Raw genomic sequence first — 25175 nt, 5'->3', positions numbered from 1 at the left:
TAAGCACCGGACTCTTGATCTCTGCTCATGTTTTGATCTCAGGGTCGAGAGTTCAAGCCCCAACTTGAGCCAAAAAACTAAAACAACAACCTCAATACCTTAAAAAAATCACTTAAATTATTTAAAGATATCCCCACCCCCAAATTAGTTCTATCTCACCTCCCTAAATTCCAGAGTTAATCACTGCTAAAAATTTAAAGCTCTTTCCCAACGTTTTCCTAATTTCATCCTTGTGTATCTAGCATGCTTTATATTTTTAGACATCATTTAATTTCTTAGGTTTATTTTGTAACCACATGAGAGATCTGTTTGACCTTTCATTTTTCAAGGCTAATGTATGAAATGTGAGGGGAGTTGTATAATGAAGAAAACCTAGGCTCTTGAGTTTGACAGACCTGCTTTTGAATTTTGTGAGTTCCTTTTATTGACTTTAATATGATCGTGGGCAAGTTACTTCAACTCACTAAGTTTCATTTTTCTTATTTGGGAACAATAAGTCCCACCTCTCAGAGGGGAAGGGTAAATGGGGGTAATAAAGGGACCCGCAGGTTCTGAAGGTTCTCTTTACCTACTCGATAAAATTTTCCAAGACTCTTTGGGAACCCAAGGCAAGCTATGGCTGTCTCCTCAGGAAAATGCATAAATGTGCACAGTCTTTCCCACTTGCTTCCTCTCAAGGGCCACCCTAGCCTTCAGTGGCAAGGATTGAGTGATTTCTGCTTTTAACACATGCCTGGCACTGGTTGAAGACATTTGATCTCATTTAAGCAGATGGTAGTTGAAATAATTAGGAAGTGAATGTGGGTGGTGGTGGCTTTTTTGTTTGTTATTTAGACGAGTGTTAGTAAAAGAACAGTCATTACTAAAAACTTTTAAGCCCTTTAAACAATAAGCTAAAGAAATATGGTTCTTTAGCTTCAATAATATTTGAAAGAGCATAACTGAAAGTTTTAAACTTTAAAATTGTTCATCTTTCTCTTTACAGAGTAGAAGGGAAAGAAACTTATTTAAATACTTTTTTCTTCAAGTTCTTAATTCCTGTGTGATCTGTTTCAAATGTGTTGATGGAAAAGCTATTACAAGTAGTAGATGAATACAGTGTATTCATGTTTGCAAAAATTGCTGTAATAGCTATTTGCTCCTACAATTAATGGTTGGTGAACTGGTGGCTATCCATTTTGAAGGCATCTCTTCTTCACTTAAGGAATCATCTTAGCTTCAAGTATGTAGACAATAGGAGGAAGGTTGAGAAATGTATCGTTTGACAGGAGGGGAGTGGCTGGGGTGGAGGATTGTTGGGGGTTAGGGCTCTAGTAAACACTGCTGTGGCCGAATGACCTGCTCTGTCTAGTGTCTTTCAAGCTATAAGAGCTGTGTGTGCTGCTCATGACTGTAGACTCATAAACAAAATGAAAATGTGATAGCTCGTTTTGTGGTTTTCAGGGAAAAGTTCGAATAGAAGTTTATCTTGAAATCACTTATTGTCAGTTTCATTTTCATTTGAGATTGGAATTTCAATAAACACTTCCTCCTCATTTTTCCTAATGATAGGTACTATATTATTCTATTCATCTTGGTATTTAAAAAAAAATGTTATGAAGGTAACTCATGGTCCCTAACTTAAAAAAAAAAAAAAAAAGATAACAGGCATTCTGTGAAAGCTTGGTGTCCCCTTCCTTCCCTGCCATCTCCAGTTTCCCTCCATTAGTGTGTTTCTTTGTATCGTTCCAGAGATTGTATATGATTCCCACTCATAAACTTATGCAGCCACCCCCCTCACACACACACACATCCAAATTATGGCATGCAGTACATAGTGTTGGGCATTTTTCTTTATTCCCCTTTCAACTTACCCTTACAGATCAATAGTTCTACAACTACCTTATTTTTTAATAGGTGCCAAAGTACTCCGTTGTATGGATATACCACAGTTGATCTATCCAGTCCATTATTTTGGATGTAGTTTTAATTATTTATTTTAATTGAAGTATAGTTCACATGCAGTATTAGTGTCAGCTGTACTACATAGTGATTCAACATTTATGTACATTACAAAATGCTCACCACAGTTTATCATCTCTCACCATACAAAGTTATTACCATCCAGTTCATTATTAATGGACATTTAGGGTAGTTCTGATTTTTTTTTCTTACTACAAATATTGCTACATAAATGTCATTATGTATATAATTTCACAGATGTACTGGTTTGTCCATAAAAGAAATTAATAAGAAAGGAGTTTGATGGGTTGAATCATTGTGGCATGATTTTTTTCCAACATTTTATTATGGAAGTTATTTAAAAAAAAATTTATTTCTGAGAGAGAGAGAGAGAGGCAGCAAGAGAGGGAACACAAGCAGGAGGAGTGGGAGAGGGAGAAGCAGACTTCCCCCGGAACAGGGAGCCCTACGGGGGGCTCGATCCCAGGACCCTGAGATCATGTCCCTAGTCGAAGGCAGACACTTAACGACTGAGACACCCAGGCGCCCCTATTATGGAAATTTTTAAACATAAAGTAAAGTTGAAAGAATTTGATACTAACATCTATATTGCCACCACCTAGATTCTACCATTGGTAGTTTACTATACCTTTTCATTTATCTATCCATCTGTTGGTCCTTTCACCCGTGAAGCCATGTTATATGTACATGCTGAGTTTTAACAAATGCATGCAGCTCTGTAACCCAAACCCTAATCAAGTCATAGAGCAGTCCCATCACCCCAGAAAGTCCTTTGTGCCCCTTTCCACACACTCCCTGTCCTCAATTAGACTCATTTTTTTTTTTTTTTTAAGATTTTACTTATTTGACAGAGATCACAAGTAGGCAGACGGGGCAGGCAGAGGGAGAGGGAGAAGCAGGCTCCCCGCTGAGCAGGGAGCCCAATGCGGGGCTCGATCCCAGGATGCTGGGATCATGACCTGAGCAGAAGGCAGACGCTTAACTGAGTGAGCCACCTAGGCGCCCCTAAATTAGACTGCTTGGTGGTTAAACCAATTTGTTCCCCAAGCAGGAATGCTTGAGAGTACCCCACATCCTTTCCCACACTGGTCAAAGTTTTTAATGTGAAAATGGTATCTGATAGTTTTAAGTTGCACTTCTCTTGTGAGTAAAGTTACATATGTGTTTACTAGCCACTTGTATTTTCTTTTCTGTGATTTCTTACTTCATGTTGTTTGCCCATTTTTGTTGGGTTGTAGGTCTTAACGTTTTTTATTTCATTTGAGTATCCATTTGTGTTAAAACAATAAATTAATTTTGGGGCTGCCTGGGTGGCTCAGTCGATTGAGCATCCTACTCTTGATTTCAGCTCGGGTCATGATCTTGGGGTCGTGGGTTGGAGCACTGTGTCTGGCTCTGTGCTGGGCATGGAGCCTGCTTGGGATTCTCTCTCTTCCTCTCCCTCTGCCCACCCCCCTCCCCCGGTGCACACACTCCTCTCTCTCTCAAAAAAAAATAAAATTAAAAATTTTTTTTACCTTAAATGACTGTAGAAATTTTAATAAAATTGACATATGTTCTATGATGCTTCCAGTGTTGTTATTAGTATGAGTAGGTTTTTTTTTTTTAAGATTTTATTTATTGGGGCGCCTGGGTGGCTCAGTAGTTGAGCGTCTGCCTTCGGCTCAGGTTGTGATCCCGGGGTCCTGGGATCGAGCCCCGCATCGGGCTCCCGGCTCTGCGGGGAGTCTGCTTCTCCCTCTGCCACTCTCCCTGCTTGTGTTCCTTCTCTCACTGTGTCTCTCTCCGTCAAATAAATAAATAAAATCTTTAAAAAAAAAGATTTTATTTATTTATTTTGATAGAAGGAGAGGGAACACAAGCAGGGGGAGTGGGAGAGGGAGAAGCAGGCTTCCTGCGGAGCAGGGAGCCCAATGCGGGGCTCGATCCCAGGACCCCGGGATCACGACCTGAGCCGAAGGCAGACGCTTAACGACTGAGCCACCCAGACGCCCCTAGTATGAGTAGTTTTTGAATTTTTTTTCAATTCCGAGAGTAATAAAAATTCACTGTAGTTAAACTAGAAGATACAGAGAAGGATAAAGAAGTACCATCCGTAATTTTACTATTTAAAAATAAACATTATTGGGGCGCCTGGGTGGCTCAGTTGGTTAATCGACTGCCTTCGGCTCAGGTCATGATCCTGGAGTCCCGGGATCGAGTCCCGCATCGGGCTCCCTGCTCGGCGGGGAGTCTGCTTCTCCCTCTGACCCTCCCCCCTCTCATGTGCTTGCTCTCTCTCTCTCACTGTCTCTCAAATAAATAAATAAAATCTTTAAAAAAAAAAATAAAAATAAAAATAAACATTATTGGGGTGCCTGGTTGGCTCAGTTGGTTAAGTGACTCTTGATTTCAGCTCAGGTCATGATCTCAGGGTCATGAGAATGAGCCTTGCGTGAGGTTCCATGCTGGGCATGAAGCCTGCTTAAGATTCTCTCTCTCCCTCTTCCCCTCCCCACTTTGTGCTCTCTCTCACTCTCTCTTAAAAAAAAAAAAATTCCCTCTCCCTCTATCCCTCCCCCTCTAATGTAGATGTATTTCTTCCCAGCTTTTTTTTTTTAAAGATTTTTAAGTAATCTCTACACCCAACATGGGGCTCAAACCAACAACCCTCAGATCGAGTTGCATGCTCTACCAGCTGAGCCAGTCAGGTACCCCTTCTCCCAACATTTTAATGTGTGTGTATATACATGCATAATATACGTGTGTGTATAAAATATGTGGTACATACTGTTTTGCAATTTGTTTTTATACATATGGGGAGCGTCTCTACCCATTATTAAATAGATGTCTGGGCCAGGACAAGGGTGTTTGTATAGTAGACAAAGGGTAGTCATGAAGCAGTATATCACTGTGGTTAAAAGAGTGAACTCAGAAACCAGACTGCCAGGGTTCAAATCTTTGTTCTTCTGTTTACTAATTGTGACCTTTGGCATGATACTTGACTTTACCGTGTCAGTTTGCTCATCTGTAAGATGGAGGTAATAATACCTATCTTGTGACATTGTGAGGATTAAATTAGTTAATATAGGAAAGTGCTTACGCTTGTGCCAGTATGTAGTATTTGCTGTATAAATACTGCTGCTGTTTATACAGGAAATTATACCCAAGAAAAGGCATTCACAGTGGCTTTCAGAGCAGAGTAGGGAGTTGTATTGGCCATGTGATGTAGAGGTCTCTGCTTGAGGAGATGAGGGCTGAGAAATAATTTACCATTTAAAGTTGTTGGCCTGGGGCGCCTTCGTGGCTCAGTCGTTAAGCCTCTGCCTTCAGCTCAGGTCATGATCCCAGGGTCCTGGGATCGAACCCCGCATTGGGCTCCCTGCTCGGCAGGAAGCCTGCTTTTCCCTCTCCCACTCCCCCTGCTTGTGTTCCCTCTCTCGCTGTGTCTCTCTCTGTCAAATAAATAAATAAAATCTTAAAAAAAAATAAAGTTGTTGGCCTAAGAATTTGCTTTATATCATGGCCCAGTGCAGAGCCTCAAGTAGGTTCTTGAACAATGGTCCTTACAGTAGAAAAATTGGGGCCTGCTATTTCAAGAGTCCAGCTGGACCTGGGCTTATTCATAAACAAAGATTTTGTAGCGCCAAAGTTAGTCTTTCATTAGCAAGTGTGAAAAATACATCAAAATTAGTTGCACAGGAAAGAAGGGAAATGTAGTACTGTATTGCTTCTAAAGATAAAGTAGCAATAGTGGTATTTTCCTCTAACTTGCATAGTAATGTTTAGGTACTTTCCATGGCTTGTTTTCAGCAACCATTTTGGCCCCTTGTGTTCTCCATCAGTTGACAACTGACTACCTTTTATGCATAAGCTTTTGGTGTCTAATTGGATATGCATACCAAATAAGTGATAATGTAATGTGTGTGACAGGATCTGAGAGGCCAAAGGGCAGTGTCTGGAAAGACAAAAAGAAATAGTATTAACTAAAAATAGAGAACAATGAAATAGAAGGACAGCATGAGATGTGGTGGTTATTAACTCTACACATTAATTCCATGTCCTTATTTATGCTCAGTGCCACCAGCTACTATTTTGAGTTAGGTAAACATTGTGACCTTTCTAGTCCTTCAATTTTTTTCTGTCTGATAGTTGAAATTGACCTGTATGCCTTTAATCTGAAGGCCAGAGTAACTTTTAATTAAATTTATGACATTTTGAAATAGGTCAGTATATTGTGCTTTTTCTCCAAAATTGAGAGAACAGTGATAGAAGATACTTGCTAATCACATATCTGATAAGGGACTTGTATCTGGCATATATAAAGAACTCTTACAACTCAATAAGAAAATTACAAATAACCAGTTAAAAAATTGGGGCAAAGGATCTGAATAAACATTTCTCCAGAGGAGGTATACAGATGGCCAAATAAGCACATGAAAAGATTCTCAACATCATTAGTCATTAGATGAGATACCTTCACACTGTAGTGGCTGTTATCAAAAGGACAGACAATAACAAGTGTTGGCGAGAATGTATAAATACTGGAACCCTAACACACTGCTGGTGGGAATATAAATTGTGCAGTCACTTAGGAAAATAGTGTCACAGTTCCTCAAAAGGTTAGATGGAGTGACCATATGACCCAGCAGTTCTACTCCTAGGTATATAGCCTGCAGAAATGTAAACATATGTCTGCATAAAGGCTTGTACATTAATGTTCATAACAGAATTATTCATAATAGTCAATAGTTAGAAATAATCCAATGTCTCATCAACTGATGAATGGATAAATAAAATATGGTATATCCAAATTGTGGAATATTATTTGGCAATAAAAAGAAATGAAGTAGTGATACATACTACACCATGGATGAACTTTGAAATCATGCTATGTGAAAGAAGCCAAACACAAAAGGCCACATATTATCTGATTGTGTTTATGTGAACTGTTCAGAACAAACACATCTGTGGAGACACAGTACATTAGTTGCCTAGGGCTGGGAGTAATGGGAGGGTTTCTTTTTGAGGTGATAAAAGTATTCTAAGATTGATTGTAGTGATGGTTGCACAACTCTGTGAATAATACTAAAAACCAGTGGATTGCACACTTTAAATTGGTGAATTACATGTGAATTATAGCTCAGTAAAGGTTATGAGAAGCACTAATAGAACTGAAAAACGTGAAATTAACAAATTCCATCCCTCAGATACCTTTCTTATTAAAATTGATCCTAGGAGAGGCCTCAGGTTTTCCTTGGTAAAAATTACTCATTAATTAAATGATGGCTCCCCCTTCTTCCAACAAATTGCTTGCTCATTATATTTTTAGTGTGGCATGGCAAAACATTTTCTCGTACGATGTGGATTTTATCATTACACTTCTGAGAAATTCTGTCATGTATTAGAGATAGCAATCTTCCATTTTAATTATTTCTTAACAGACTTTCATCTGGTATTTAAAACCAATGTTGTGGTTGTGTGAACCCATTCTTATACTAACGGTTTTCAGGGGATAGGTTTAAAAGTTATTTTTTAAAAATTGGGGAAGGGGCGCCTGGGTGGCTCAGTTGATTAAACGTCTGCCTTCAGCTCAGGTCATGATCTTGGGGTCCTGGGATCAAGCCCTGCGTCGGGCTCCCTGCTCAGTGGGGAGTCTCCTTCTCCCTCTGCCGCTCCCTTCCCCCACTGGACCGCCCCCAAATAAATAAAAATAAAATTAAAAAAATAATTTAAAAATTGGGAAAGATGATATTAACAGCACGTATTATTTTTCCTCTACTGCTTTTGTATAGAGGGTGGCTGTTAACGTTATCCATGTGCCCAATAGTAAATGGCAGTTCAGTATTTGATAGAAAGCAGAGGTAGAACTAATAGCCCTATGTCTAGTGTACCAATAAATGGTCACTTTGCATTTAGTTTGAGATTAATATGTAGGTAGTATGTTATTTGGGCATATTCATGGCTTTAAGAAGTTTCTGCAGGAATGAAATTTGATGAAAGATGTTTGTTTTGAAGTTCTTGAAACTTCATCATGAATATTTTATAAATTTAATACCTATGGATTACACTTGAGTAATCTCATTCCACAGAATGCATTACATATGGAAGTGAGTTTTAAAAAGTTTTTGAAAGGGCGCCTCGGTGGCTCAGTTGGTTAAGCGACTGCCTTTGGCTCAGGTCATGATCCTGGAGTCCCAGGATCGAGTCCCATATCGGGTTTCCTGCTCAGCAGGGAGTCTGCTTCTCCCTCTGACCCTCCCCTCTCATGCTCTCTCTCTCTCTCAAATAAATTTTAAAAAATCTTAAAAAAATAAAAGTTTTTGAAAGAATTTAAGAGTCTTTTCAATATTTCTAAGTTTTTAGGCTTAGAGTGTGGCATCAAACAGTAACTCTGAAAATAGATAACCCATTTCCCCTTAATGCATTAATTTTTTTAAGAAATGAAAGTATTGCATGCATATTATTTTATTTTTAAAGATTTTTTATTTATTAAAAAAAGATTTTTATTTATTGAGAGAGAGAGAGAGAATGATAGCATGAGAGGGAGGAGGGTCAGAGGGAGAAGCAGACTCCCTGCTGAGCAGGGAGCCCGATATGGGACTTGATCCTGGGACTCCAGGATCATGACCTGAGCCGAAGGCAGTTGCTTAACCAACTGAGCCACCCAGGCGCCCTGCATGCACATTATTTTAAAAGTATCACAAAAAGCAACATATTGCTAATCTTTCTATCCAGAGGAAAATACTCTGTTTCTTCATAACTCTTGAATAATGTATAAATTGCAACTTTTAAAATAAACTTTTCTGAAATATGTTTTACTTCAATAAAGTAGACGAATTGCAAATGTTTAAGGCTTCATGAATTTTCATAAGGTGAACATCTGTGTTACGCGATCTGGATCAAGAAGTAGAATATTACCAAGCACCCCAAAAGACCCTACCCCCAAAAGTAACCACTCTGTTGATTTCCAGCACAATTGATTAGCCTTGCCTGTTTTTGAACTTTATATATAAGTGGTTTCCTACAGTATGGATTCCTTGGCTCCTTCCTCATAGTGTTTGGTCTATGAGACTCATCTGTGTTGCTGCATCTAGCAGTAGTTAGTTCTTGTTGCTGGATGGTATGTGCATAGTACGATGTATCCCTTCTTCTGTTGATACAAATTTGGGTTGATTCCATTTTGGGGCAATTACAGATAGCCCTGCTTTAAACATTCTCGGCCTTTGGCTGCACATATGTACACACTTGGGGAAAATCCTAGGAGTAGAATTAACTTGGTTGGAAGGTATCCGTATTGGTCAAAGAGTTTTTCAAAGTGGTTATACCAATTTGTCCTTCCAGAAGCATAGTACCTGATTATCAACATTAGGCTGTAAAAGATAAGGACGTGATATAATCTCCGCCTCCCCTGCTACTTTGATACTTTAAATCAATTTTAGTTCTTCAGTTGGAAGTACTCTTATAACTTGAAATAATGAATCTCTGCTCTCCTATTAACTTTGGAAAGTAGTTTTTGTCCAGTTGTGATAAGAGAAAGATACTAGATACCTCCTCCCTCCAACTGTATTATTCAGAAAGGGAAGAGGCCCTCTTTCATACAGAGAGGGAATGTATAGAATGGATAGAATTCAAATTTGTGCCACATCATATGTTAAGGGGGGGAACCCATAAATAGGGTTAACGATATAATAGAAGAGAGAGCAAGGTAAATTTTACTGATTTGAGAATAAAATACTAGAATAATGCCTTCACTCCCATGGCTACTATCTACATTTGTTAGGGCAGGGATAGTTGCTTAAAACGTTGTTCTCAGTTTCTGTGGCTTAACGTGAGAGAAATTTATTTTTGTACTCGTCTAATAGTCCAGTGCGGGTGTTCTTTGTAAGAAGGGCAGCCTTCTTTTGTATGTACATGGGATTTAGGGGCTAGACTGTTACTTATTTCATCCTATGGCTGTGCCATCTCTCAGGGTCTAGGAGACATCTGCATTCAGCCAGAGTGGGGAAGAAATGGTGGGGAAAGAATGTATGCTTCTAACAATGAAAGTCCTGTTGAAAAAGGGACAGTCATTATTTTGTCTTATATTTCATTGGTGGGAACTTTACATGGGAGTTCCACTTAGATACAGGGGGTTGGGAAATGGAGTCCCAGGCTGAGCATTTGTCCAGCAGTGCCAGCTCCACAGGATATTGGAGGAGCAAGGTTTTTGCTGGATAGCTAGTGAGCCATCTCTGCTGTACCATCTCTTCAAGGATAGGAACAGAATAATTAATGTTCACTAATGGGATAATTTCATTTCTAAGATGCAGATTATTTTCAATTTTAGTATACGTGCTGCCAAAGCGAACACGATGCTGATTATTTTAATGGTGAATTCTTATAGGGAAAAAAGTTTATTTTTTTAAAGGAAGTTTGAGTACTTTCTCTTTTTTTTAAAGATTTTATTTTATTTGAGAGAATAAATTAAGTGCAAGAGAGAGCACAAGCTGGGGGAGAGACGGAGAGGGAGAAGCAGGCTCCACCCTGAGCAGGGAGCCCTACTCGGGCTCAATCCCAGGACTCTGGGATCATGACCTGAGCCACCCAGGTGCCCCTTTTTAAATTTTTTTTTTTTTAAGATTTTATTTATTTGAAACACAGAGGGAGAGAGAGAACATGAGTGGTGGGGAGGGGCAGAGGGAAAGGGAGAAGCAGACTCTGCGCTGAGCAAGGAGCCAGATGTGGGGCTTGATCCCAGGACCCCGGGATCACGACCCGAGCCAAAGGCAGACACTTAGACACTTAACGGACTGAGCCACCCAGGCGCCCCTAGGGAAATAAGTACACCTAAATGGCATTTCTCACTTCCTTTGGTACCACTTAGTTATGTGATTTGTTTTAACTTTAATTTTCTTATACTTTACAGTTATGTCCCCCTCTCTGTGAAACTTAGAAATTACCATATTTAGTCCATATATACAATGGAATATTACTCAGCCATCAGAAAGGATGAGTACCCAACTTTTACATCAACATGGATGGGACTGGAGGAGATTATGCTAAGTGAAATGAGTCAAGCAGAGAAAGTCAATTATCATATGGTTTCACTTACTTGTGGAACATAAGGAAGAGCACGGAGGACATTAGGAGAAGGAAGGGAAAAATGAGGGGGGGTGGAATTGGAGGGAGAGATCAACCATGAGAGACTATGGACTCTGAGAAACAAACAGGGTTTTGGCGGCGGGTGGGGGGGATTGGTTAGCCCGGTGATGGGTATTAAGGAGGGCACGTACTGCATGGAGCACTGGGTGTTATACGAAAACAATGGATCATGAATTACCACATCAAAAACTAATGATGTATTGTATGGTGACTGACATAACATAATAAAATTAAAAAAAAAAAGAAATTACCATATTTACATCAGTTTTACATATCACTAAGAAAGAAAAGCTATCAACCTATGGTGTATCATTGGACGTAAACATTGATTACATTTGACTTAACCCCTCTTTCCATATTTTTTCTTTTCCTCTTTCCCTCTAGTTTGTGATTGGCACAATGGAAGAAGCTGGAATGTGTGGGTTAGGGGTGAAGGCAGATATGTTACACAACTCTCAATCAAATGATATTCTTCAACATCAAGACTCGAATTGTGGCACAAGTAACAAGCATTCATTGGAAGAAGATGAGAGCAGTGATTTTATTACAAAGAACAGGAGTTTGATGAGCCCAGCATACTGCACACAAGAGTCAAGAGAGGAAATTCCTGGGCGAGAAGCTCGAATAGATCCGCCTGACGGTCAGCAGGATTCAGAATGCAGCAGGAACAAAGAGAAAACTTTAGGTAATAATCTGTGCTCAGTGGTTGGACATTTTCACATGCTGCTCTTTTTACTTCTGTTTTCTGCAGCACAGGTGGTTATGAACGTGGCCAGTGTTGAGGTAGATGTTTAGCTAATACATCTCTTGTCTTCAGTGGGGTCAATGTGTGTATTTACTGCATTTTGTGCAGGAGACAGAGATAGCAGAGTAGGAAGTCATTTTCTCTAAGTAATCAGGAATAGGCTTTCTTTTTTTTTTTTTAATATTTTATTTATTTATTTGACAGAGATAGCAAGAGCAGGAACACAAGCAGGGGGAGTGGGAGAGGGAGAAGCAGGCTCCCCTCTGAGCAGGGAGCCCGATGTGGGACTTGATCCCAGGACCCAGGGATCATGACCTGAGCCGAAGGCAGACGCTTAACAACTGAGCCACCCAGGCGCCCCAGGAATAGGCTTTCTTGACAAAATTTGGGGCCAACTTGGCAAAGTGGTATTTGACTTCCTTGTTTGCATCTTTAATGTAGTTTGACTGAAATTTACTGTGAAAACTATATTTATTTGCTTGTTTTATTTAAAATCTAGTCACAACACTTTAGAGACAACATAATGTTATCTGTAGTTCAGAAAGTGGGTTAAGACTGGCTTTCAAGGGGCGCCTGGGTGGCTCAGTCATTAAGCGTCTGCCTTCGGCTCAGGTCATGATCCCAGGGTCCTGGGATCGAGTCCCACACTGGGGCTCCCTGCTTGGTGGGAAGCCTGCTTCTCCTTCTCCTTCTCCCACTCCCCCTGCTTATGTTCCCTCTCTTGCTGTGTCTTTCTGTCAAATAAATAAATCTTTAAAAAAAAAAATAAAAAGACTGGCTTTCAAGGGTATGTTTTTTTTTTTTCTTCCTGCTGTGTTTGAGATTTAGGACTAAGAAAGTAATATGTTAAATCTTGTTATGAAATCTGAAATCCCCTTTTATTTTATCCTTACTCATTGCCTCTAAATTTTTTCTTAGTTTTATTTAATTATTTGACAGAGAGAGTGAGTACAAGCAGGGGGAGATGGAGCGGGAGAAGCAGGCTCCCTGCTGAGCAGGGAACTCAATGTAGGGCTCAATCCCAGGACCCTGGGATCATGACGCAAGCGAAAGTACACTCTTAACTGACTGAGCCACCCAGGCGCCCTGCCCCTAAATTTTTTATACTCAGTATACCTAAGATGAACAGTGTTTGATTTGTATGGTTTTCTCTACAGAACTGTCCTTATTAAATCTATTTTTCGCTAACTTGGAAAACCTAAAAATTCTTATAGAAATACAAGAAATAATTTTAATTCCTTACAAACTTACTTCTTCAAAATCAGCAGCCCCAATTATATGTGTAAAAGCAGATATGGAGTCTTAAGTTACACAGAATGGGGCGCCTTGCTGGCTCAGTTGGAGGAGCATGCGACTCTTGATCTTGGGGTTGTGTTTGAGCCCCATGTTAGGTGTAAAGATTACTTAATATTTAAAAAAAAAAAATTGCACATAATGTTGCCATGTGATACCTCTAGGTATGTAACCAGGAGGGTTGAAAGCACATGTCTGTGCAAAAATGTGTACATGAGTGTTCATGGCAGCCTTTTTCATAGTAGTCAAAAGTTGAAACAACAGTTATCCGTCATCTGATGAATGGATAAACAAAATGTGTATTATATCTGTACAATGAAATATTATTCAGCTATAAAAAGGAATGAAGTAGTGATAACATCCTACATGGGTGAGCCTTGAAAACATGCTAAATGAAAGGAATCAGACACAAAAGGCCACATAATAGGATTCTGTTTTATATGAAATGTTCAGAATTGGCAAGTCCATGGAGACAGAAAGTGGTTGCCAGGGTCCTGGGGCGGGGGGGGGGGGGAGCAAGAGGGAGGGACTGCTAAAGGATATGGGGTTTCTTTTTGGGGTGATGAAAATGTTCTGGAATTAGGCAATGGTGATTGTTGCACAACTTTGTGAATGTACTCAGTTGTACACTTCTAAGTTAAAAGGGTGAATTTTATGGTATGTGAATTGTGTCTCAAAAAAAAAAAAAACCAGATGGAATATGGGTTTTAAGATCTTGATTAAAAATTGCAGGTTACATTATGGTTACTTCTAATCATATTTAATAATTATGTTTAGTCATCTCTTTTAAAATTCTTACTGACCTTGGGCTTTGAGAGGTTTTGTTACTGAAATTTCGTGTGGATAGGAAGGTGTTCTATTTTGAAGTCAGCCTGCATTTTTTCTTCATATCAGTCTGTATATCACATACCAGTCCTTTTAATATATATTTTTAAATGCAATATCCTATGTATAAGAGTAAACATTTTAAAAAATAAAAATGGTTCCTTAAGAAGTAAAATATTATCACTTATTTTATTTTATTTTATTTATTTATTTTTTTAGATTTTATTTATTCATTCATGAGAGACAGAGGGGGAGAGAGAGAGAGAGAGAGAGAAGCAGAGGGAGAAGCAGGCTTCCCGCGGAGCAGGGAGCCCGACGCGGGACTCGATCCCAGGACCCTGGGATCATGACCTGAGCCGAAGGCAGACGCTTAACCATCTGAGCCACCCAGGCGCCCTATTATCACTTATTTTAAAAGACCATTTGTCGGGGCGCCTGGGTGGCTCAGATGGTTAAGCATCTGCCTTCGGCTCAGGTCATGATCCCAGGGTCCTGGGATCGAGTCCCGCGTCGGGCTCCCTGCTCCGCGGGAAGCCTGCTTCTCCCTCTCCCACTCCCCGTTTGTGTTCCTGCTCTCACTGTGTCTCTGTCTGTCAAATAAATAAAATATTAAAAAAAAAAACACATTTGTCTTAACTTGGACGTCAATGGTTAAGCAAGGGAATTTTTAAGCCTTCAGCAAGAGTTCTTACAAATAGCTAGTGGTATTAATGAATGAAGAAATTTGGGGTGGGAGTGGGAAGGGAGGGTGCCCGCTAATCCAGAATTTTAAAATAGCTTTCGGGCGCCTGGGTGGCTCAGTTGGTTAAGCGGCTGCCTTTGGCTCAGGTCATGATCCTGGAGTCCCTGGATCGAGTCCCGCATCGGTCGGGCTCCCTGCTCGGCGGGGAGTCTGCTTCTCTCTCTGACCCTCCCCCCTCTCATGTGCTCTCTCTCTCATTCTCTCTCTCAAATAAATAAAAAAATCTTTAAAAAAAATAAAATAAAAATAGCTTTCTTTAATTTAGCTGGTAAATCTCTTATGTCTAGATACAGGCATAAATTATTTTACTCTGGATGTCAGAACCTAGGAAGTGTTACGTAGAATTTACAGGTTAGACTTGATCTTATTCTTCTTATCTTGTTAATCATCAGGAAAAGAAGTTTTATTATTGATGCAAGCCCTAAACACGCTTTCAACTCCAGAAGAGAAGCTGGCAGCTCTCTGTAAGAAATATGCTGATCTCGTGAGTATTAAATCAAGGGAGTAAGGTTCATATGAAATACAGCAAAATGTGTATGTACTTGATAAGCTTTTGAAAATACTTTGATATAGCTTTAGATGTAAAATTACATTGTATTCCAAAATTGAAGAGGAGAATGTCATTTCTTGGGGCTTTTTGTTGCTTGTATAACTTCATTTTGTAAGGTGATACCTATAGGACATTATAATGCTAAGATATGGCACAGATTTTCTAAAACTCAGTTTTAGAAATGAAAAAGCTGACTTAGAAATACTCTGTTGTGATGCTGTACATGCTAGTCTGGGTGTAGTGGTTCCTGTATTTAACTTTTCCCAAGAGAATTTTAGAGATAAAGGTTCTAGCCATTGTGATTGAAATTGTGAGTTAGATGAAATAGTCTACTAAAACAATACTTTGTCTCAGGAAATATTTATTTCACATCTACTATGTGCCAGGCATTTCTTTTTCCATCTTCAAAAGAAACTGACCTCATTTGTTCTGGGCCTATGTTATTTCAAGTAGCATTAATTCTCTTTTTAAAATTATGAAAGAAGTCTCAACATGGAAACCCTGCCATCCTGTTTAGGTTGAAGAATGGGGAAGCCCTAGAACCCTTTGAAGTGTAAGGTTTGTGGGAACTTAGAATAAATGTAATATGAATGCTAAAAATAATGCCTTTTGTGAAAAACTTACGTGAACTATTGACGATTTTTATGCATTTTCATCTGTTGTTGAAGCAGTTATTCCATATCACAAATACTACTTTTTGTCATTGGCCAGCTCTAAAAATTAATTCTGTTTATTATTCAAAGAATTATAGTTACTCTCCCTTGGTTTATAAAGGGGTGTGTGTATATGCCCATGTAGCTGGCATTCAGCACCCTAGCACCTTCTATTCAGAGCAGCAGGAAGCCCTGTGCGTCAGTATGAATGGCCTAGAACAGTCACAGATACAAAGATGGAAGAAAACCCCGTGTTGGTCTGATTGCTGGCTTCAGGAAAGGAACTCTTCCTCTGTCTGGGGAAGACCACTCCTATTGGTTCCATCCACATGGGACTTCTGCAAGAAGTGGTGGAAAAAGAAGACACGAAAAAAAAAAGGGAAAAGAAAAAAAAGAAGAGTAAAAGACCAAAAGCAGTGTAGAGGATTAGCTAGCTGCTTGGCCGTGTACTGGGACAAGGCAGACAGCCACGAAGAGACTATAAGAAGAAAGGGCGAATAGTTGCCTAGGGCAGTCCTCAGATTCATCCATATCATTGGGACTTCTGTTAAAAGGCACATTCTGATTCGCTGGGTCTGGATTGGGGCCTGAGAGTCTGTATTTTAACAAGCTCCCAGGTGATGATGTTGATGTTGTTAGCCCTTAGATCACACTTTAAGTAGCAGGGGTCTAGGCTGTTTTTGTTTGTGACTTTTATTGTGTGTGGAGGTGGGTACGGTTATTTTTAAGTCGCAGTGATAATTGCTACATTCATTTTAGGATGTGTGACACATTGAAGACTTGCCTAGTAGTAACCTCTCTTTGATTTAGATTTGTGCTGAATGTATGAAGGATGAAATGTGTACCGTTTTCAGAAAATGTTCTAAAGCTTTATTTCTTGAAACCACACTCATTTCTTTTAAAAGGTAGAGTATATAGGTTATGTAGCAGTGAGACCATCAATGGAGTAGCCTCTTCCTAAGGGTTATTTAGAAAACTTCCCTTTAGCCATCACTGCCCTCTGCCCTTTTTGTGATAGCATCATCTGAGATCATTGGTGCTTGTGTCATGGATAAGTAGAAAAGTCCTGTAGAGCAGGTGGTATGGCGTGCTGCACTGTAACTGGGATTGTCCACTGGGGAGACCTTGTGGCCTCCATGTTTACCAGATAACATGGGTTCTTGAAATCCTCACATTTCACTTGCTAAGTGTGGATATATTAGGTTTGTAACATTTTTTTTTTTTTTTAAGATTTAATTTATTTGACAGAGCGAGAGCAGGAACACCAGCACAGGGAGTGGGAGAGGGAGACGCAGGCCTCCCGCGGAGCAGGGAGCCCAAGGCAGGGCTCGATCCCAGGACCCTGGGACCATGACCTGAGCTGAAGGCAGACGCTTAACGACTGAGCCACCCAGGCGCCCCGTAACATGATTGAGTACTTGTTATAGTGCTATTCTTTCCCATTCCTGAGTCAGTTTGGGTAGATTATTATTATAATTATTTTCAAAGATTTTATTTATTTGTCAGAGCGGCAGGCAGAGGGAGAAGCAGGCTCCCCGCTGAGCAAGGAGCCTGATGTAGGACTTGATCCCAGGACCCTGGGATCATGACCTGAGCTGAAGGCAGACGCTTAACCGACTGAGCCACCCAGGCATCCCGTGTGTAGAGTATCATAGTGTAATAATAAATCTTGATATCTGCTGGGGTAGGTGTGTATATTCTTATTCTTTTTGTTAGAAGTATCTTGGCTAGTCTTGGCTCTTTACTCTAAAATTTTAGGTTCAACTTACTGGGAAAAATTGGGGGGAAGAAACACCAGTTGGGGATTTAGAAGAACATTTCATGGATTCTCTTGGTGCATTTGGGGGAGAGTTGCCATCCTCATGAAATTAATGGAACTTAAAAAGTGTATATCGTGGGCGCCTGGGTGGCTCAGTCGTTAAGCGTCTGCCTTCGGCTCAGGTCATGATCCCAGGGTCCTGGGATCGAGCCCTGCATCGGGCTCCCTGCTCCACGGGGAGCCTGCTTCTCCCTCTCCCACTCCCCCTGCTTGTGTTCCCTCTCTCGCTGTCTCTCTCTGTCAAATAAATAAATAAAATCTTTAAAAAAGTGTATATCCTGGGGCACCTGGCTGTTTAAATTGATGGAGCATGCAACTCTTGATCTCGGGGTCATGAGTTGGAGCCTCATGTTGGGTGTAGAGTTACTTAAGGTGTATATCCTTATGGGAAATGAATTAGATTCTTATATATCATACTACACAATGATTAATTCCAAATGGATTGAGGATTTAAATGTTAAAAACTAAGCTTTAAAAATTTTAGGGATGCCCGGGTGGCTCAGTCGGTTAAGCGTCTGCCTTTGGCTCAGGTCATGATCCAAGGGTCCTGGGATCGAGTCCCCGCATCAGGCTCCTTGCTCAGCGGGGAGCCTGCTTCTCCCTCTGCCTGCCACTCCCCCGCTTGTACTCTCTCTCTCTCTCTCTAGCAAATAAATAAATAAAATATTAAAAATTTTTTTAGATATTTAGGGGCGCCTGGGTGGCTCAGTCGTTAGGCGTCTGCCTTTGGCTCAGGTCATGGTCCCAGGGTCCTGGGATCAAGCGCCGCATCGGGTTTCTTGCTCTGCGGGAAGCCTGCTTCTCCCTCTCCTGCTCCCCCTGCTTGTGTTCCCTCTCTTGCTGTGTCTCTCTCTCTGTCAAGTAAATAAATAAAATCTTTAAAAAAATTTATTTTAGATATTTAGGTTTATTTAGATATATTAATATTTTTCTAAACTTGGGTTAAGGGTTTTTTTTTTTTTTTTAAAGATTTATTTAAAGATTTTATTTATTTGACAGAGACACAGCGAGAGAGGAAACACAAGCAGGGGGAGTGGGAGAGGGAGAAGCAGGCTTCCTCCCAAGCAGGGAGCCCGATGTGGGGCTTGATCCCAGGACCCGGGGACCATGACCTGAGCCGAAGGCAGACACTTAACGACTGAGCCACCCAGGTGCCCCTATTTATTTATTTTAGAGAGAAAGGGGAGGGGGAGGGGAGAGGAAGAGAGAGAAGCACAAGCAGACTCCCCGCTGAGCACGAAGCCTGATGTGTGGCTCCATCTCACAAACCTGATGAGACCGTGGTCTGAGCCGGTATCAAGAGTCTGACACTTAACTGACTGAGCCACCCAGGGGGCCCCAAGGGAAGGATTTCTTTTTCTTTTTTCTTTTTTTTTAAGATTTTATTTATTTCACAGAACACAAGTAGGCAGAGTGGCAAGCAGAGGGGAGAGGGAGAAGCAGGCTTCCCGCGGAGCAGGGAGCCCGATGCAGGACTCGATCCCAGGACCCTGGGATCATGACCCGAGCTGAGCAGACGCTTAACTGACTGAGCCACCCAGGCGTCCCAAGGGAAGGAATTCTTGCAACACAAAAAGCATTATCAGAGAAAGGATTGCAAGAATGGGCTGTGTTGAAATTAAGTTTCTGTTCAGCAAAAGACACTTCAAAAGACAGAAGTCACATTAAAAAACTGGGAAGAAGGGGCGCCTGGGTGGCTCAGTCGAGTGTCTGCCTTCGGCTCAGGTCATGGTCCCAGGTCCTGGGATCGAGCCCTGCATCGGGCTCCCTGCTCGGCGGGAGGCCTTCTTCTCCCTCTCCCACTCGCCCTGCTTGTGTTCCCTCTCTTGCTGTGTCTCTGTCAAATAAATAAATAAACTCTTAAAAAAGAAAAAAAATTAAAAAACCTGAAGAACATATTCCAACAAATACAACCAGCAGAATATTTAGTTTCAAGAATATGTAAGGAACACCTACAAATGAATATGAAAAGAATAACCCAACGGAAAAATGGGCAAGAGACATGTAAGAGGCATTTTATAGAAGTGGAAAAACATGAAGATACAAAGAGATGTGTGACTTTATTAGTGATCAGGGAAATGCAAATCTGGACCGGAAGGAGGTGCCATTTTATGTCCATTGTAGGGGCATAAATTAAGAATTCTGATTGTACTTTGTTTTGGAGAGGATGTACATCTATCTGCATGATCTCTTATAAGTTGCTGATGGGAGAATAAATTTGTCAGCCACTCTGGAAAAGAGTTTAGCATTGTCATGTGAAATAGAACATTAATCACTGCCTAGCAGTCCCACGCTTAGGTTTGCACCCAGAGAAATTCTTGCATGTGTATAGCAGGAAACGCATAAGACAGTGTTCGTATCATTCTAAGTAATCAAGTCTGGAAACAACCCAAATGCCCATTGACTTGAGAATGGATCAGTAAAGTATGTTGTGTGTGGTATATTTTTTAAGTGAGATATCATATAACCAGTGGGCCAAATCTGGCGAGGCCTGTTTTTGTACTGCCCACAAGCTAAGAATGGTTTTACATTTTTAAAGTGTTTTAAAAAAAAGACAATGATGCAACAGACAGAGTATGTGGCTTGCAAAGCCTAAAACACTTACTTTTTGGCCCTTTACAGAAAAAGTTTGCTGTTCCCTGATCTGTGCAAATGATTTGGATGAGTTCTAGCAATATAATCTACAGCTGTGCTGTCCAAAATGGTAGCCATGAGCTACATGCGGCTATTTAAGCTCAATTTAAATTCAAGAAAAAATTCAGTTCTTCAGTTGCACTAGCCACAACAGAGTCAAAATAACTGAAACCAGAACGATTCTTTTAGGACCACACACAAATGAGATAAAAGAGAAGAGCAAAGGAATTGTGAGCCTGGGATTCAGGATTGTGATTACCTTGAGTCCGAGAGGGCAGGGGGGTTGCCGCTCTCAGTGGAGCTCCAGATAGTATGTACAGACTGGAAGCCTCTTGCAGCTGTGCTGTACCCACAGTCATCTAAGATTACTTTGCAAAAGTAGTAAACAAAAAACTATTTTTTCCGCAGGACTTTCTGTAAGGATGTTTCTAATAGCTGTAAGCATATGGCATGTAAGGATGCTGGGTGTGTTTTGATAGGCCACAAGGTGTCACTCTTGCTCCTGAAATTGACTCAGCATCCTTGCTTTCTGTGAAACTCAGTCTGAGTCTTAATCTGTTACTGTTGATTTAACCTTGAAATATATTTATATGCTCCAGACCTAAAATTGCAGCAATTCCTCTTTCTCACAAAGAACCCTGAGTGCTGCTTATTCTTTTTTTTTTTTTTTTTTTTTTTTAAGGGAGAGCGTGTGCATGTGCCTGAGCTGAGGAGAGTGTGGGCAGAGGGAGAGAGAGAATCTTAAGCAGGTTCTACACCCAGCATAGAGCCTGGTGTGGGGCTCAGTGTCACAACCCTGAGGTCATGACCTGAGCCGGAATCTGGAGTCGGACGCTTGACTGAGCCACCCAGGCGCCCTACCATTTCAGTAGAGTAGCCTGTGTGTGTTTTTTCAGAAAAGTAAAACTCGATTGTGTTGGTCTCTAAAGTTTTTCCAAAAACAGCATTTTTCAAAATTTTTAATAAAAGATTAAGAGTGCTTGGCTGGCTCAGTAGATAGAACATGTGAGTCTTGATCTCAGGGTTGTGAGTTTGAGCCCTACTTTGGGGGTAGGGTTTACTTAAAAAAAAATGGATTAAGATTGTTTTTTCCCTACCCTTAATTATTTGCTTACTTTCCTATCACAACTGGAAGAGAGAGAAGGTTGGGAGAGTAATATGGCACGAAATAATTAAAAAAAAAAGGCTAATATTTGTTTTTTGAAAATGTGTTCCATAGTTCTTAGTGTAATTTCTCCAGCCATAACTCAAAGGTTTTCATTGTACTTCCTGATTGTAAAGTGCTTATTAATTTTAGCTGGAGGAGAGCAGGAATGTTCAGAAGCAAATGAAGATTCTGCAGAAGAAACAAGCCCAAATTGTGAAAGAGAAAGTTCACTTGCAGAGTGAACACAGCAAGGCTATCTTGGCAAGAAGCAAACTAGAGTCTCTTTGCAGGGAACTTCAGCGTCACAATAAGACATTAAAGGTTAGTTGGTTCGCTTTTCTGTTTTTTAGGAGGGACTGACACTTAGCTTGTTTTATAATCACTGTGTACCTATTTGAAGTACATCTTTTATCTCTACATGGAGACAGCAACCACTTTTCTACTGTTTTGCTTGGCCTGATGGTTCTTAATGAACCTCATATATGATCATGGGGAATCGAATTGAGATTGGTATTTAGACCACAGCTTACCTGCCTGGAGCCCTGGCTTAGGAAACTCAAAGTTGCCAATTTTCTGCTGAGCACTGAGGTAGTTAATTACCACGTAGGAAAAGCTGACGTGAATGAGGAGCCGAGTAGAAACAGACTTGAGGCAGAAACTGAGTCTGGGGAGGGAAAACATCTGCTGAGCTCTGTAGGGGCTGTTCACCAGCTGCATTGCCAGACTACCCTTGCCTACCCCCCAGTACCCAGTGGCTAAGTACTTTCAGAATAGTACTTAAGCCATGGCTGAAAAAAGGAAGAGGGAGCAGGTGCCCAAAGATGAGCTGGTGCCAGCAGGGGAAGAAGGAGAAGGAGCCAGAGACGTTGGAGGTGGGCCTGTCCTCATGTACAGTGTTGGTATGATTTTGACTGAGCAGGATCTCTCATCAAACTGCCCCAGCACAGCAGATGCCCAAGGTCCTAGAATCCAGGAACACTCGGAAATGGATCTTCACCACTCTGGGAGCTGTTAGTTTTTTCTTTGCTTTTGAACTCTTGGATTTAATTATTCACTAAAGTAGGTGGTATTTTTTTTCCTATAGAAAAATCAACATTTTGATTAGACTGGATAGCCGTTTAAACACGTGAAAGTCTTTTAACACTTGTATCTTTGGCAAGTGATGGAAGTAGTCCCTTGCCTTCTAGGAGGTCAGGTGTACCCAGAAAGTAAGCTGCAAGAAGGGTCTCTCCCATCAGGCTCACGTAAGATGCCGCTGTGTAACCGGAGAGTGTTGGGGAACGTACAATGGAGGGAGCTGGCCACGTGGAGAAGCTCCTTGTCTTTCAGGGTAGTCCGTTTAATTAATTAATTTTCAGTATGGTGATTTAGATTGGACGTAGCCTCATTTTACAGCAGGGCAGCTTGCCTCTCTCATTATCTGCTCAGGAAGAGCTGCTTGCTTATTAAATGAGCACTTTCTCATCACAAATAAAGGGAAGGGGAATCAGAGTTCAGAAGCAATAAATAAACCCCCGGAGCAGCAGAAGCTTTTATGAGCATCTTCTGTATAGGTCTATACCATTAACAGAGATTATTTTGGATGATAAGGAAGAAAATATGCAGCAGGCACGAGAGGAGGAAGAAAGACGGAAAGAAGCTACCGCCCACTTCCAGGTCACTTTAAATGAAATCCAGGCACAGCTGGAACAACATGACATACACAATGCCAAGCTCCGCCAGGAAAACATTGAACTGGGCGAGAAGCTGAAGAAGCTCATTGAACAGTATGCGCTGAGAGAGGAGGTAAAGCCATTTTATTGGTTTACACAGCTTCTCATTATCGGCAAGAATTTTTCACCATTCGCTACCAGAGTAAAACTACCATCACAGGATGTTTTACAACTTTTATATCTGCATAATGGCAGTTGGGTTTTTCTTAGGAAATCTTCAGCCACCGTGAGAATGGGAGTCTTGGGGACATAGATAGGTGACGAGTCCATGGGTTTGGGTAGGGTGAGGCAACTTCTTAGGGAAGCATTGGGTACTGCTTGTCTTCTGTGTGTGTGCTACTACAAGACTGCGTTTGGAGCATACAAATTTTTCCCCTTGTCTGGACTAATAATAAATATTTGGCCCCCAAATATGCTCTAATTCAGACATCTGTGATAACCTGTACAGTCTACATTACCATTGTGTTATACCTGTGTTTTAGATTTTTTTCTTTTAATGAGGGTTTTATACTATTTGAGAGGAAAAAATAGAACCTATTTCTAAACTCTCATACCCGTTGAAGTAAAAAGTTTATCGGAAGGATCCATGCCTGCTGATCTTGATCATTGGCCTCCAATTAAGACTTTTTCAATCTAGTCAGGAAATTCAGAGGTGTCAATTAAAAGCAAATAGGTGGGCGCCTGGGTGGCTCAGTCGTTAAGTGTCTGCCTTCGACTCAGGGCATGATCCCAGGATCCTGGGATCGAGCCCCGCATCGGGCTCCCTGCTCGGCGGGAAGCCTGCTTCTCCCTCTCCCACTCCCCCTGCTTGTGTTCCCTCTCTCGCTGTGTCTCTCTGTCAAATAAATAAATAAATAAAATCTTAAAAAAAAAATAAAAGCAAATAGGTGATGGCCTGTTTTTTGTTTGTTTTGTTTGTTTTTTTTAAGGTTCCTCATTTTTAGAGGCCAAATGGGCAAGATTAGAGGCATCAGGCTTTTTATTTTATTTTGTCAAAGAAAATGACATTAATTTCTTTCATGTTTATATGCTAAAAAGTTTTATTTTCAATTAGCCATTGTTAGTTTTTGATGTAATGTTCAGTGGTTCATTAGTTGCATATAACATCCAGTGCTCATCACAACACGGGCCCTCCTTAATACCCACCCCCCTCCCCTCTGTAACGCGCAGGTTGTTTCCCGGAGTCCAGAGTCTCTCATGGCTTGTCTCCCTCTCTGATTCCTTCCCCTTCAGTTTTCCCTCCCTTCCCCTGTGGTCCTTCTGCGCTATCGCTTATGTTCCACGTATGAGTGAAACCATATAATTGTCTTTCTCTGCTTGACTTATTTCACTTAGCATAATACCCTCCAGTTCTACCCATTTCGATGCAAATGGTAGGTATTCATCCTTTCTGATGGCCTCAGGCTTCTTAAACAGTGCATCCCCTGCCTTTGAAGTTAGGGAAATGTGCTTTTGTGTGTGTTAGAACCCTACACAAGTAGGTTAAAATAACTGATTAAAGGGGAAAAAAAAAGATTGGCACCTCTGTGGGTTACTGTGTCCAGTTTTGAAGGCAAACTTCAGATCATACTTAGAGTCCTACATTCAGCCCTTCAAAAACTTTTTTTTTTAAAGATGGTTTATTATTTGAGAGAGTGCATACGGGGTGGGGGAGGGGCAGAGGGAGAGGGAGGGAGAGAATCCCAAGCAGACTTCATGGTGAGCATGGAGCCCAACATCAGGACCCTGAGATCATGACCTTAGCCGAAATCACGAGTCGAACGCTCAACCGACTGAGCCACCCAGGAGCCCCTTAATCACTTCTCTGCCTTCTGCCCCCCCTTTTTTTTAAATGGAGAATTACAAACTTAAAAGTAGAGAGAGAATATGTCATCTGGTTTTAGCAGATGAAACCATAGTTTCAGCTTTATTCCCATCGGCTTGCCCTGGGTTATTTTGATACAACTTCAAGGTGTCCTCTTCCATTCTGT

At 40.9% G+C, this 25175-nt stretch overlaps 1 protein-coding gene across 1 annotated transcript in view; it reads left to right on the top strand.

The window, feature by feature from the left end:
- TXLNG (taxilin gamma) overlaps positions 1 to 25175 on the top strand; it is a 61445-nt gene that overhangs the window by 22002 nt on the left and 14268 nt on the right. The window contains exons 2-5 of the mRNA XM_025857624.2: positions 11470 to 11770; positions 15083 to 15174; positions 21644 to 21814; positions 23084 to 23278. Coding sequence (XP_025713409.1) covers positions 11470 to 11770; positions 15083 to 15174; positions 21644 to 21814; positions 23084 to 23278 — 759 coding nt within the window. The remainder of the gene's footprint in view (positions 1 to 11469; positions 11771 to 15082; positions 15175 to 21643; positions 21815 to 23083; positions 23279 to 25175) is intronic.

The sequence above is a fragment of the Callorhinus ursinus genome, unplaced genomic scaffold (assembly GCF_003265705.2).
Source record: "Callorhinus ursinus isolate GAN/ISIS: 27379988/994484 unplaced genomic scaffold, GSC_fseal_2.0 scaffold16, whole genome shotgun sequence".
In the NCBI taxonomy this organism is placed as follows: Eukaryota; Metazoa; Chordata; class Mammalia; order Carnivora; family Otariidae; genus Callorhinus; species Callorhinus ursinus.
Note: the sequence above shows the minus strand (reverse complement) of the source record. Positions and strands in the feature narration are given on the sequence as shown.